The sequence below is a fragment of the Corvus moneduloides genome, chromosome 11 (genome assembly GCF_009650955.1).
Source record: "Corvus moneduloides isolate bCorMon1 chromosome 11, bCorMon1.pri, whole genome shotgun sequence".
In the NCBI taxonomy this organism is placed as follows: Eukaryota; Metazoa; Chordata; class Aves; order Passeriformes; family Corvidae; genus Corvus; species Corvus moneduloides.
In genome coordinates, this window is record NC_045486.1 from 19,926,701 (window position 1) to 19,941,120 (window position 14,420).

Sequence of the window (14,420 nt, forward strand, 5' to 3'; positions counted from 1 at the left end):
CCCCGCCCTCCGCCGCGCGCCGCGGAACCTCGGTGCGCGGCGTGAGCAGCCGGCCGGGCCCGGCGGTGCGGCGGCACGATGAGCACCAAGCAGGTGACGTGCAGGTGAGCGCGGCCCGGCCGCACCCCTCACACCCCGCACGGCCCGCACGCACCCCCTCAGCCCCTGCCGGACGCCTTCACAGCCCCCCGCACTCCCCCCGGGGCCGGTCCGCGCCGAGCTGGAGGTCGTGGATGCCGCCTGGGTCACCCTTGTCCCCCGCCCGGCGCGGCCCCGGCCCCGCGCTCTCCCCCCGAAGCCGCCCGGGGTCCCGGCCCCGCGGGGAAACAAGCGAGGTCAGCGTGGCAAGGCTCCTCCGAGTCTCCTCGGGGCAGTTTTGTTCGCTGGAAGGGTGATCAGATAACGGAAGGGGCTGCCCGGGGGAGGTTGGAGGCCCCGTCCCTGGAGGGGCCGAGGAGCGCCGGGAGCGCTCTGGGCTGGGGGGCGGGGATGGGGCACAGCTTGGGCTCGGTGGTCTGGGAGGGCTTTTCCAGCCTCGGTGATTCTGGGGAACAAACCAACCCGAAGCATTCCTCCTTGGAGCAGCGCCTGCTCTCACCAGCTGCCCCTCTCCGCAGGTACTACTTGCAGGGCGTGTGTCGGGAGGGAAGCAAGTGCCTGTTCTCCCATGATTTGTCCAGCAGCAAATCCTCCACCATCTGCAAGTACTACCAGAAGGGGCAGTGTGCCTACGGTGCCCGCTGCAGGTAAGCCTCCCTCCCTGGGCGCTGGGAGGGCAGGAGGGCTCATGTCCTGCCGTGTCCAGTCACAGAGCGAGGAAAGAGAATGAAATAATTCATTGAATGCGAGTTTTGCCAGAGCCAAAAGCAGCTGTCACATCCAGTAGTGAGGTTTTGCTCTGGCTCAGCTTCAGGGATTATTTTGCTCTGTCAAAAGCAGGCTTTGGGTTTCACGTGTGTTTTCCATCCAGTTCTTGCAGTCAGAGCTGCAGGTGCGTGTGGAATGGCCACGGAGAGGGTGGAAGCTCCTGGTGCAGCTCCAAGCCACCCTCCAGCACGTTCCAGTGCACAAACCTGGGGACTTCCAGCTCTGCCTCGGAGCAAAGTGCCCTCCTTGTGTGCCCCTGGGTTGCTGGGAAGGCTGAGCAGTTCCACACCTTTCGCTGGGCTCTCCAGGTTAAAACTCCCAGAGGAATGCTCCAGGGAATCCTGTGCATTGGTTGATGTTGGTGCAGTGGTCCCTCAGGGATGTGGCCCAGGGCAGCCCCTGGCTCCTTCCTGGAGGAATTCCCTGCTGGGTGAGGAGCCTGGAGCTCACCTTGGAGTTCCCTGCCGTGCCTAATCCGTGTGCCAGACCGGGATCAAGGGCTGGACATCAGTGCCTCCATCAGCTGCTCACCTGGGATTGGTGCCGTGGAATGGGGCTGAGTTACTCCCAGGGCTCAGAGTGATGGCTGCAGGCTGTGTGTGGTTTTACTCCAGCTGTTTGGCTGGAATTTGGGCACTTTGGTGCACGTGTACAGGCCCAGAAACAACAGATGGGCATTATTTCTGCTCCCATGAAGATTCTGTAGCACTTGGGCACATTCAGGGCTCCACTGCAGCAGCCCCTTGCCTCCCCGGCTGCTCGTGCTCTGCTGCTGGAGTATTTCCACATTTTACTGGGCTGTTTCCATGGTCCCAGCGGCTGTTAGGGGTGGGTTTGGCGTGTGCCCAGCCGTGATCCCGGTTTTCCTGCCGCAGGTATGACCACGTGAGGCTCCCGCTGCCGGGCAGAGCCGCGGCCCCGCCTCCGCCGCTCCCCGCGGCCCCGGGCAGCCCCCGGGCACCCCCCGAGCACGGCCCCGGCAGCGCCCGCAGCCGCCGGGAGAAGAGGACGCTGGTGCTCCGGGACAGAAGTGAGTGGGAGGCTGCTCTGCTCGGCCCTGGGGCTGTGGGGAGGGAGGTGCTGTCTCCCGGGGTTATCGGAGTTTCGAGGCCAGCCAGAACCCCCAGCCGCTGGAGCCTCCTTCCTGGAGGTGCTCTGCCTGCCAGTCGCTTTCAATGGCCCTGTGAAGTGACTGCTTCCATTCTGCTCCCTGAGGGATGAGCTGGGAGTGTTTTGTCCACCCTGAGAGAAGGATGGAGTGGGGGGAATGTCAGGCTCTGCTCCCAGACAGTCAGCAACAGGACAAGAGGAACTGTTTGATCCCTCAAGCCGGGGGAGGTTCAGGCTGGACATCAGGAAGAATTTTTTCATGGAAAGGGTGGTCAGGCATTGGAAGGGAGTCCCCATCCCTGGAGGTGTCCAGAGAGAGACTGGATGTGGCACTCGGTGCTCTGGGCTGGATGGCAGAGTGGGGGCTGCTCACAGGTTGGACTTGATGAGCTTGGAGGTCTTTTCCAGCCTTAATGATTCTGTGATTCTTGGAGTCTGTCTGTGAACAGGAAACAGCTTGGGAAAATCCCTGCGATTCATGAGCAGAAAGGGCTTAGAGATGGGATTCCATTGGGAAGAAAACCTTAAATTTGGAGAGGAAGGCTCTGGAGCCGGCGGTGGGGGCTGAGCGCCGTGCCCTGTGCTTGTCCCTCCCAGACCTGTGCGGCTCCAGCGAGGAGAAGCAGCAGCCCGGTGCCCCCGGGGCCGTGCTGGGCTGCAGCGAGCCCGGGGACAGCGAGGAGGGGAAGCCCCATTCCTACCTGGAGGCCATCTGCAGCGGGCTGGGGGAGCCGGGCGCCGGGGGCTGCCCCGGGGCCGGGGAGCAGCTGTGTCCCTACGCCGCCGCCGGCACCTGCCACTTCGGGGAGCGCTGCCTCTACCTGCACGGGGAGCTGTGCGAGATCTGCGGCCTGCAGGTGCTGCACCCCTTCGACCAGGAGCAGAGGAAGGCCCACGAGATGGTAAAGGGGGACCTGGGAGATCTGCTCTGCTCGGGGCGGGGTTTGGGCTGTCTTAGTGCTTTTGGCAGAAGAGCCTCTTCCAAAGAGCTTCTGTTTCACTGCTTGTCTAGAGAAAGGTGCTAAGAGTGCTCTGCTCAAGCATCTGGGGCTGAATTGGCAGTGATACTGCAGGTAGCAGCTTGGGGCTTTTTCCACTTCATCCTCATCAGGGATTGGCCTGCAGCCTTCTCCCACAGCACCCTGAAAGTCTCCCAGGAGAATGTCTTCTGGAGGCCTCTGACTGAGTCACCAGCTCACCTTGCGGTGCTGTGGGAGTGTGAATGGGTTGTGGATTGTCACTGCTAGGATGAGAAATGCTGGAGGAAAGCCTGAAATAAGAGACTTAATTCCTTAACTGGGTAAAAATTAGGTGAATGAATGTGGCCTTAATTATAATGAGAGGAACACCTTGAGTGTGGCACCTATTCAGTGAGATGTTTTTTGGGGATGTTTGAAGCATCAAGTAATTCAATACCTGTTCCCTGACAGAGATGCAGAAAGGGGTGAATGAAGCACCCTGGCATCTTTATTTCTGACAGCTGAGAGAACATGAAAGGCTGAAATATATTATTAAATTTAATGTTCTTTAAATGAAGCTATGACAGTGACAAGCAGGAATGATGCCCGTGATGAGTGTTCCATGTTTTCCCTGCAGTGGATCCTTTCCAGAGGGACTTTGGCTTGGCAGGTGGGCTGCACTCACAGTGACTCTCTCCCGTGACAGATGTGCATGGCAACGTTTGAGCACGACATGGAGAGGGCCTTTGCCTTCCAGGCCAGCCAGGACAAGGTGTGCAGCATCTGCATGGAGGTGGTGTATGAGAAACCCTCAGCCTCGGAGAGGAGGTTTGGGATCCTGTCCAACTGCACCCACACGTACTGCCTGTCCTGCATCCGCCAGTGGCGATGTGCCAAGCAGTTCGACAACCCCATCATCAAGTGAGTTGTGTGACCTGCTGTGGCCTGAGAGGGGCCTCAGCCTGCTCACAGGGGAGGCTGGAGCTGCAAATGTTCACAGAGCTCAGCAGAGCCTGCTCCAGGTGCTGGCCAGGCCCAGGACTTGGCTATGAGAGCTGCCTCCACGAGAGCAGGATGCACTGGGTGCCCTTTGGTAACAGTTCCACTGTGAGAAGAGTTTGGCCCATGGCAGCTCAGCCCTGTCTGATTGTGTGGTCAGTGGGCAGAGTGGACTCTGCAACAGCTGGGACCTTGAAAAGCTCTGCCCCTTGCACTGACCTGTGTGCAAAACCAAGAACTCCTTTTTTTCCCCTATGTATGTTAATTACAGGATTTTCCCCTAAATTACAGCTTGCTCCAGGTAAATGTCCCACTAACCACACATTTATCTGTGTCTGAGTGAGTGTCTTCATCTTCTAGCTCTACAAGAAATGTGTTCCAAATATGTTCTCTTCAGATGAGAGAATTTAAGATGTCCAATTAGGGAAGTTTCCTTTCTTGAGCATCTCTCAAGAAGACTGAAATATTTTCAGTCTTCTACCAAAACAGACTTTTCTGCACAACTTTTACTCCACATTTCAGTGAAGTGGCCATCAGCTCATTGCATTTCAAAAGGCTGAGACACCTTACTTTGGGTTTTTGGCTTCCTGCTGCACTCAGGGAACACAGTTTGTTCCTGCAGACTGAGAAAACCTCCCTTGCTTTTGCTCAAGTCCAGAAACAAACACAAGCCCTGGGGTGCCCTGAACTGGGTTATCCCAGCTGGAACTCCCAACTAATGCACACCAAAGTGCTGTGCTAACGTGGGAGGAGGTGTCTGCTGCCTGAGGTGACAAACATCCCCTTTCCCTGGGGAGGATCCTCACTGCTTGTGGCAGATTTGTGGAGGGTTCCAGTCTGGGCAGGTCCCAGAGCATCTCTGCTCTGTCTTGTTCCTCCAGGTCCTGCCCCGAGTGCCGGGTGATCTCCGAGTTTGTCATTCCCAGCGTTTACTGGGTGGAAGAGCAAGAGAAGAAAAATGAGCTGATTGAAGCATTTAAGCAGGGAGTGGGGTAAGTTCAGGAACCACCCACACTCCTCACGTTGTTCTTTAGCTGCTCTAAGACTCAGTGAATTGCTGAGCCTTTATTTTTAAACTTAATGTACTTACCATTCTGCAGAGAGAGAGCTCCTCATCTCTGTTCACACTTCTGCTCAACTCTGTGGCTGTGTAATTGCAGTTCAGAAATTCAGCCTCCCTGCTCAGAAATGTTGAAGCTATTTCAGCTCACTTGCCAAAATTGGCTTCATGTGGCTCCTGTGGATCCCTCAGCCACAATGGCCTGGAAGGTTGTTGGTGACTGAGGAGAGCAAACAGGGAAGGAAAATGTAACAGTGGGATAATAATTCATGTGGCTTTTGTAATGCCTGCTGGAAACAGCCAGTGCTCCAGGACTGCAGGGCTTGTGTTGTCCAGTAGCAGTCTGGCTGCACTGTGTGAGGCCTGTGCTTCCCAGAGCACTGAGAAACTGTCACTTCTCTCCTGCTCCCTCTTTTCAAGGTAACCAGGCAGAGCTGGGCCTGTAGTTTCCTCTGCAGCTGTTTTTCATTGCAGAACAAGCCCCCAGCACCCCCAGGTCCTGTGTAAGGACCCACCCTGGAACTGCTGTGCAGCCAGGACAGCTTGGGTGACCAGCAGAGCTGAGGGAAACTTAAATTAACAAAGTACTGGCACAGAGCCTTCAGAGGACATGAGGAGAGGAATTGGATCATAAAAACTCAGTGGTGGGAAATGCAGGAGACAACACAGGCTGGAAAACAGTAATTGCTTGGCTCATGGTGATGTTCTTTGAACATCCTTCACTTCCCACATCTTAAGGCAGCTCCATTTTATTTGATTTATGATGCTGTTCTTTTTTATGTGTTTTTGTTCCCTTTTAATGATCTTTGCCCTCTGTTTGGCTGCTCTCGGCTGGGGAATGGGAGGCCAGAGCTCTGGCTGTGTTACCAGAGCATCACTGAGGCAGTGGGGACTGAACTGCGTCTCCTGCCCTTCAGCTGAAGGCAGTAACCCTCTCTCTTCTAACCAACTCAGGAAAAAGCCCTGCAAGTACTTTGAGCAAGGGAAAGGAACGTGTCCCTTTGGAGGGAAGTGTCTTTACCTGCACGCTTATCCCGACGGGACCCGGGCTGAGCCTGAGAAGCCCCGGAAGCAGCTCAGCTCCGAGGGCACGGTGCGGGTAAGGAGTGTCCAGAACCTCATTTCAGGGGCACCTGTGCCACTGGGGAACGTTTCCTGCCATGCAGGACAAGTGAAAAAACCATCTTTGAATGGCCCTTCAGGCAAAGGTTTGATCTTGGGGACAGAAGGTGCCTCTCATTTAACTGAGAAATATCATTGCTTTGTTTTTCCAACCAGTACTTCCATGGCAAACCTTTCCTCACAGCAATTCTGGCCTTAAAGCTTCCACCCACAGTACCAGAAGCTCCTCTCCTGTGCTGGCAATAAGGCAGCTGAAAAGGGTGAAACCTCAGCAGCTGGTGTGGCTCTGCCCCAGCTGTGTCCCCTCACTGTTCTGGGACACGAGAGCCTGGCTGCCAGCCCTGAGCTCAAACCCAGCTTTGGGATCTCAACTTGTGACTGGTTTTTAAGAGGAAAGAGGAGTGCCAAGGCCGGCACTGTGCTGGCACCGTGGCTGGGTGGTGCTCAGGCAGCTTCTTCTCTGTTGCAGTTCTTCAATTCCGTGCGCCTGTGGGACTTTATCGAGGACAGGGAGAGCCGGAGCGCGCCCGGCGCGGACGACGAGGTCACGGAGCTGGGGGAGCTGTTCATGCACCTCTCGGGGGCTGAGGAGGATCCCACTGCTGCCCAGTGAGGAGCCCACAGCCCCTCGGAGCCCAGCAGTGCAGCTGTTTATTAGCCAAGCTTTTACTCCCTCCAGCACAGGTAGAACAAATGTGCCCTGGTGGTTACTTGTGCAGTCCTGGTAAAGTTTTCAGATAGTTTTTATATGGCAACAAAAAAAGACTAAAATATATTTAAAAAAAAAAATAAATTGGCTGCATGGAAAAAAAATCCCTTAATCCCAGGAGGGTTTTATCCCTCTCTGGCCTAACATATGCTGTCTTGTGAGCTGAGTGGTAGTGTAAATACAGGTCCAGTGAAAGCTTAAGCTGGTAAAAACTGTTGCTAAATAGAGTTTGGGTGCTTTGGGGTTTTTTTTTCCTTCACTAAATCAGCTAAATGTGTAACTACAAAACCCACTGGGAGTAACAGTCAGTGTAGGGTTTCCTCCTTAAAAAGGAGCTGGTATATTATACCTCAAATAGTACCTGGAGTTCAGAGTAGAGTTTACTGCACCCTTAGGGGGTGTGGGGATGGGGCTGGACAGGGCCTGGCTCTCCAGGTGCTGCCAGTCAGGTTCCCACCCCTGTTTTACACTAATTCAAGTGCTCAGAGTCAGGAGTGGCTCCAGGAGCACCTGCTGTAGAGCAAATGCAGCTGCACTGATTCCTGGTGGCACAGGCAGAGCTAAACTGAACTTACTGCACAATCTGGAGCTTGGGAACTGCAGCACAAGTGAGGTGTTCTCACTGATGCTGGCCAGAGTCCTGCCCCAGAACCAGCAGTGGCTCTGCAGCAGTTCAGTGCCTCCATTCACCTTTTCCCCAGCAGTGCTGAAGGCCCAGGAGGGCTGAGGGATTAATGCACATCTCTGCTGGGTTAACAGAACTGAATTCTGGCTTTGTTAAAAATGTGATTCCTCTTTGTGTGGCAAAAAATCTGATAGCAGAAGTTAATTCTGCCAAGTCATTTGTATTAACTTTGCAGTTGAACCAAGAATTCAGTGTGCACTCAAGTGGCTGCTGAGGAAGAGCTTGGACACACCTGAGCATGAGCTGTCAGCCTGACTCAGGTCCTTGTAAATCACTGCTCAGTGTTTGTAAATATAAACAGAGATGTGGGGTTTATTTTAGAACAGTGGGGGTGCAATGGAAGGCAGGTGTGTAACTGGTTTGGTTATTATCTATAGCAATATAAAAGCATCAAAATAATACTTTAAAATGTGTAAGAAAGAAAAGCCAAGAGCAGGAAGGTCTGTAATCAGCACCTGAGGATCAGTGACAGGACTGGGTGATGGCCACAATCTCGATCCATCGGGGTGGGGGATTATGAGGCAAAATGGATTCAGAGAGACTTGGGCAGGAAGCTGCTGCCAGCTGGGCAAACAGGGGTTGGTGACAGCAGGATCTGGGTCCCTGCTGGGAGGGGAACAGCAGGAACCCTAATCTGGGATTCAGACATCTTTAACTGGCACCAAAGCAGTGACTCCAGGATTATCCATTCAGCTGCTGCTGGCGTTTCTGGGTCAGGATGGTGACACTGCAGCTGTGAGGGGGGAGCTCCTCCCCTCTGCCCAGCACTGCCCGTGCCAGCTGTGCCCTCTGTTCTGACCTGGAAATTAAACTTTCCCATCATTATTTCCCCTCTAAAGTTAATTTTTAGCAGTGCTCACTGCACAGTCAGGCCTGGCCTTGGCGGTGTCTGAACAAACATCAGTTCCCAGCTTCTTGGTTAAACTGGCCCATGAAGGCACCAGTGAAGCTCTGAGGTCCAATGAGTGCAATTAGTCAGCACTAATTACAAAGAAGAAGGCAAATTATCCCTAAGAGACATGTCACACACTAAGCTGATGTTTCAAGGGCACCCAAGCACTCTTTTACCACAGAATACTTCAGCCCTCACCCTCCCCAAGAAGCCACAAGGAGTAGTCTGAAATGAAAAAGGTAACTTGTTTTTCAAGGCTACCCAGGGACTTACAAGGTCTGAGTTTCTAAGCTCTTCACTCAGCACCTTTCATTTAACTGGGCAGCAAGTGCTGGTTAAAATAAACCTATTAACCAAAAATATTTAAATTTTTCAAGAGACACATAATCTGGTTTAAAAATCATGGGTTAATGGTTCCTTTTGGGAAATCAGAGTTAAAGTAAAAGCAGCTTACCTGTTCTGGGTTTTTTTTCTTCCCCTTTTTAAGCTTATTGTAATGAAGTTAAAATTAGAGATAAATAATGTTTAGAGAGAGCTGCAGTCCAAATACCAAGATTATTATTAAAAACCATGCAGAACTATATGGAACAGTCTCCTTGAAGTCTCAATTTCCTTTTGAGGAAGCAAAGCTTATGGTCATTCTCAGTTATCACCCAGGGATTCATGTCCCACCCTTTTTGTTCTGTTATAGAATATTCTGAGGACACACTGGAGGTTCTTTCTGTGTCTGGCTCTCCTCCCTTTCACAAGAGCTCTGTGGGGTTTTGTTGCTGCAAATGTGAAGCTGCAGTGGCTGTTTGGGCATTACAGGGAGAGCTGGACACAGAGACTGTCACAATTCCCAGCAAAGGCAGCAACTCTGCCCAGCAGCTTTGGGGTGGAGGTGCCAGAGGGCACAGCCAGCCCCTGTCACCTCTCCCTGGGCCCCCAGGAGCTGTGCACTCAGAGGAAGGCAGAGTCCCAGACTGGGCTTCCATTCGTGCCCCAATAACCACAGTTCACCAGACTGCAATTTAAAAAAAGCCATTTTTAGATTCAACCACCTATTCCTGTCCTCCATGGAGTTCAGCCAAGGCAACACAGTCACTTGCACCTCAGTGAACAAGAGAAAACCGAGCAGAAGTGGTGCAGGGAAAGAGCCTGAGAGCACATCAGTGTGGGTGCCCAGAGCTGCTGAAACATCACTGCAGGAGGAGAAAAACTGCCTTGGCATGTGACTGGAAATGGGGGGGGTTTTATCAAGTGTGTTTTTACTTGCCCTGCTATTATTTATCAGTTACTTTTTTAAAATTATTCACAATGTCATTTCCTGAGTTTTCCAAATGCGGATGTCCCGCTCGGAACTGTGGATGACTACATTAAAATGATGACATTGAATCTTAAACCTAAAATTTAATTTATTTTATTAAAATAAGATAATCAGAGGAACCTTGGCTTACAATAAATGCATTTTCTCAGGAGCAATAAAAACAAAATTAAAACCCAAATCAACAAGAAAAACTGTATATGCTCAGTTTCCTCTTGCTAGTGCATCTCTTGGACGACAGCTTCCGATGGGATGCAGCCTCTGCAGGAGATGGGAACATCCCTCAGCCTTTTCCAGCCCCCAGCCCAGCTTTCCTCACTCACCCCTGGCTGGGCTGCAGGAACGGGTCCATAGTACCAAAGGCAGCTGGAGGCTTCTCAAGATGACCAAAGCAGGACTGGCTCACCTCCTTCTCTGAGCAGGACAATTCACAACAGATTCCATCCTTTTGCAAGAGTTTTTCTTCTATGTGCAAAACTATTGCAAAACTATTTTGTGTTGAATTAGCATTTGAACTTATTTCATTGGCTTGGTGAAGCTCTTAGGCAGGAGCTGATTTCCAGAGTTATTTCCTCTTCCCACTCCAGGCACAACTCCCCAGGGTGAGGTGGCACTTGGCATGGGGCAGTCAGAGCACCAGAACAGCACCTGTCCTCAGAGCCACCCCCACTGAGCACAGATCAAACCCAGCCAGAGCCACTGCCAAAGAAACAGCCATCGCTTCTGGGAAGGGGAAAATAAGGCTCAAGTGCATCTATTAAAAAAATAGTAATAGATCTCTTGATTTGTAGTCTGTTACCTCTCCCAGAACAAGAGATGGTAGCAAAGGCAATGAGGAGCTGTGTCCCTGCAGGCTGAGAACTGCACGAATCCGTAGCAGCTTCTTTGTCCAAGTGGGACGTGGAGGATCCTGCTGGAGGAGCCTGGACACCGAGGCATGGGAAGCACAACTTGTGCTCCTCCTGCTGCTCCACGCCGGGAGCACGAGGGCAGGAGCAGCTCAGAACACGGGCAGCCTGGTGGAGGTCAGCGTGCACGAGTTGATGTCCTCGGTGTGGGCAGCGCGGTGCAGGGACGGCTCCGAGGCGCTCCGGTTGATTTTGGGTAGAGAGTGCTGCAGGAGCTCGATGGACGACAGGATCTGAGGGAAACAGCAGAGTAAAGAGGCTTGTGGGACCAGCAGCTCCCTGTTCCCATCTCAAACATTCATTCAGTTCTTACCCAGTTCAATTATGGCAAACTTAAGCTTAACTTTAATGCTCCCTGGGGCGCTGAAAACCCCTCTCCGGCTGGAGGAATCCAACTCTGCCACCCACTGTCAGTGCTGGGAGGGGCCTCAGGCAGTTTCAGAGGGTGGGAAGGCTGTTTTGCATCAGTTCACAGACGTTGGGATCAATTAACAAGCATCTAAACCATCCTCCAGTACAGTAAACAGGGAAGGAACTGCATCTTCTGCCTGACATTTAGAAAGAACTTTCTAAACAATAGGTAGACTTGATTGCAACAGCAAGAAGTTATTTTTCCAAATTTTGCTGATATTTAATTCCAGCTATTTAATGAGTATAAAAAAGTACCTTCACCATCCTCACAGTGAAAGCATCCCTTGTAAAAATACCAAAAATTGCTACATGAATTCACATCCCCCAGTGGATTTTGTTTGCTTGTTCACAGCTGTGGGGAAGGAAAGGAGGAGTGGCCTCTCACTTCCCTCAACCCTACTTTAAAATAAAATGGATATCCAGAGATAGATTTCATTTTTATTGTGTCAAGGTGGGGTCTGGCTTATCTCTAGAGAGGTCAGGTGTTGAAAGCCTGCTCTGGTGTTAGTCCAGCACAGCCTCAGCCTGCAGCTGCTGCATATTGTGTTTCATGAGCTTTACAGAAACTGCAAATTCAACCAAAATACAAACTGCCCAAAGAGCTGCTTTGTGACTTGAGACAAAAACAGGACACAGGCTGCAGTTGACCGTAACCAAAACTTCTGAGGAGACTCTTGTGTGTGCTAATGGCTGTCGATAAAATCCTCACACTCCTGAGCAGAACACCACACTCACCTGTGGGAACAGAGGTCGCTCTTCCCTCACTTTCTTCAGACAATCTGCTACGAGCCTCTTCATGGCTTTGGGGCAGTTCTTGTACAGCTTGCTGAGGTCTGGGGAAGCGTAGCCCCGGCCAACCATGAAAATGATCTGCAAAACAACACAAAGCAGCACAAAACCCGGGTTACACAAGGGGCCTCACTGCTGGGGGGCTTTAGTGCCTCCCAAGGTGATGAAACCCAGTCCCACAGGACACCAAGAGAGCCCCGCAGATCTGGCTGGGTAACAGCACAGCTTAGTAAAGACTAAACACAAATATTCAATGTTCAGTGGTTTGACAATAGTCACTGGGTTTTTCCCCCCAGTAAAAAGCACCAAATCCGATCTTCCTGATGTAACAGCAGCATATTTAACACATACTTAAAATGGGAATTTCCCATAACTGCAAATGTATAAAACAAGATTTTACTGTGCAGCAAAAGCTTTAACCCGAGAATAAATTAACAGGGCATTTCAAATGTTTATAAACAAGGAGGTTTTTTCCTTTGAGTACCTGCACTGTCAATACTGAGGTGAACATTCAGTTCCAGATTTACTGTAAAACAAAGCAGGTTGTCAACATCGCTTCAGCTGGTCTGCATTTGTATTTATCCTGCTTTTCTCGAGGCCAAGGGAATGTGCCATGCCCAGAAATAAACTGGAATGTTCCAAGAGGGTTTCTCACCTGATCTCTGTTGTTTATGTGGGAATAGGGCAGCTCTCCTGTCATCAGCTCATATAACACTATTCCATAGGAGTAGACGTCTGACTGGAAGCTGAAGGGGTTGCTGTCCTGCATCCGGATCACTTCGGGGGCCTGGCAGGGGGAAAACAAATGATGAACAACAACAGAACTTAGGAAGAGAAAACACAAGAGGAGGGAAAGTATTTTGGAAGCAGAGACAGTGAGCTGACCTAGAAATCAGTGAGCAAAGGATACCAAGCCTTTGATGAGCCTTACTTAAGGCTCTGGGGAAGTTCAGGGAGGGCTACTCCACATCTTATTAAAAATATCAATACAGTTCAGAGCACACAAAAAAGCAATGCTTTAGCTGAACAAGCATTTTGCCATTAGAAAAAATATTATTTGGATTTGCAATGTTTAGTGACTCCTGTTACATCTTACCCAGAACTGAGCCTGAGTTTCACCATCAGTTCTTAAACTGGTATCGAGGTTAAAGGGGAAAAATACAAAATTCTCATCTCTTGTAAATTGATACCAAAACATGGTCAGGAGATGTGAAAGCCAAATACAAAACAGCACATACTGAGGATCAGGGAAGAAATGCAGGAGCATTTTAACATATTTGCAAAATTATGAAGCTTCTTAAAATAACCAACATTGAATGATTGAACAAAACAAGGTGTAAACCATTAAAATAACTTTCCCATTGGCTAAGATTTTTTTTCCCCTCCTAAAGAATTCCCTCAGAATTATTGAGCAAAGCACTGAAGTACAGCAGCACAACAACCCCAGTAAGGGATCACAGGAACTTTCAAGGAAACAGAAACAACCTCCCCTTCTATGTAATGGCAGCTCAGCACAGATGGGCTAGAAATTACTAAAATAAAGGATTTTTTTTTAAATTCCTGCAAAGAGCAAATATGCAGGGTTTTTCTTCCCCAAGGTCTGTTTCCTGTATACAAATACATTGTATACCATTGGGTAAATCAGTTTTAAATCCTTTTATGGGAATCTTTTAAAAATTTTGGCTTTTTATAAATTTTTTTTAAAGAAAAAAACATTCCTGCTTTTGGAACTTTGCTTCAGGTGATGTGTGTATTTTACAGAGCACAAACTAGTCTTGGCCAAGCATCCTGATATTTTTAATACACATTTCCAGATATATGGGCAGACCTAAATATTTAAAATAACTCACAAACCCCAAAGCAGAATTCTTGGGTGCCTGGTGCCTACTTTACACAATTAAGCCCTCCAGCACTTCAATTTTAGCTTGTCCTACAGCTGGGATAAAAATCTACACAGGACTAATGGACTTGAATGTCCAAAACAGTGTTTGAGTGACAGATGCACGAGGAGAACATTTAAAAGCAGGAAATGTTTTGCTCACCATCCACAGGATCGAGCCCGTGGGCTGCTCCACCTGCTGGGATCCACTCCACCTGGATTTTACAGTTGCCAGACCAAAGTCTCCTATTTTCACTGTAAGGCCTTCATGAAGAAATATATCTGTATTTTTGTTAAAGAAACTGAAAAAAACTTGGGTCAAGAGTAGTGTATTTTCTGACCTGACGAGCAAGTACTGATGGTTTTATTTAAACCTGCTGTGAGCTGTATGTGAAACAAAGGAAAAGGGATTTTTATGGCAGCCGTGTTTAAATTAACATTTAACACTAAACCAGAGCAGATGTTCCAACATTATTTGTAGATTTATCTTTATGGTGAGCTAGGACAGAAATCAACAGTTCATTACCATCCATGCCTGCAGCTCCTTAAGTAACTGGTGCTGAGAAAGGGAAACAGCACAGAGGGTTCACAACTCAGAAAAGAAAAATAAAATAAAACAATTACAAAGAGAAATAAGTATCAAAATAAAATCTATTTCCATGAAGTTCTCTGGCAGATCTCCTGAGATTTAACTATGATTGTAACTGGAAATATATGCAGACTA

The 14,420-nt window shown here is 49.9% G+C and overlaps 2 protein-coding genes across 11 annotated transcripts in view; one reads left to right on the forward strand and one right to left on the reverse strand.

Moving 5' to 3' along the window:
- Position 1: 1 nt before the first annotated feature.
- Positions 2–8,986, forward strand: MKRN2 (makorin ring finger protein 2). 2 transcript variants are annotated; one of them, XM_032121128.1, is made up of 8 exons: positions 2–104; positions 618–746; positions 1,743–1,897; positions 2,575–2,879; positions 3,643–3,857; positions 4,817–4,927; positions 5,950–6,094; positions 6,587–8,986. In XM_032121128.1, exons 1-8 carry the CDS (start codon positions 79–81, stop codon positions 6,728–6,730), a joined length of 1,230 nt encoding a protein of 409 aa, XP_031977019.1. In that variant the 5' UTR covers positions 2–78; the 3' UTR covers positions 6,731–8,986. The 2 variants fall into 2 exon arrangements, with proteins under 2 accessions (XP_031977019.1, XP_031977020.1); XM_032121129.1 differs by lacking the exon at positions 1,743–1,897 and having other exon boundaries at positions 18–104.
- An 803-nt stretch (positions 8,987–9,789) lies between these two features.
- The window catches only part of RAF1 (Raf-1 proto-oncogene, serine/threonine kinase), a 66,213-nt gene continuing 61,582 nt past the window's right edge, over positions 9,790–14,420 (reverse strand). For all 9 annotated transcript variants that reach the window (XM_032121123.1, XM_032121122.1, XM_032121120.1 and 6 more), the window contains 4 exons: positions 13,860–13,978; positions 12,473–12,604; positions 11,764–11,898; positions 9,790–10,850 (listed from right to left, as the gene is read on the reverse strand). In XM_032121123.1, coding sequence (XP_031977014.1) covers positions 10,710–10,850; positions 11,764–11,898; positions 12,473–12,604; positions 13,860–13,978 — 527 coding nt within the window. In that variant the 3' untranslated portion in view covers positions 9,790–10,709. The remainder of the gene's footprint in view (positions 10,851–11,763; positions 11,899–12,472; positions 12,605–13,859; positions 13,979–14,420) is intronic.

Excerpts from the sequence above, each read along its gene's own strand:
- MKRN2 (XM_032121128.1), top strand. The coding sequence starts at position 79 with ATGAGCACCAAGCAGGTGACGTGCAG. Across the intron at positions 3,858-4,816 it reads TTCGACAACCCCATCATCAA|GTCCTGCCCCGAGTGCCGGG; the intron begins GTGAGTTGTGTG and ends TTGTTCCTCCAG. Across the intron at positions 4,928-5,949 it reads GCATTTAAGCAGGGAGTGGG|GAAAAAGCCCTGCAAGTACT; the intron begins GTAAGTTCAGGA and ends TAACCAACTCAG.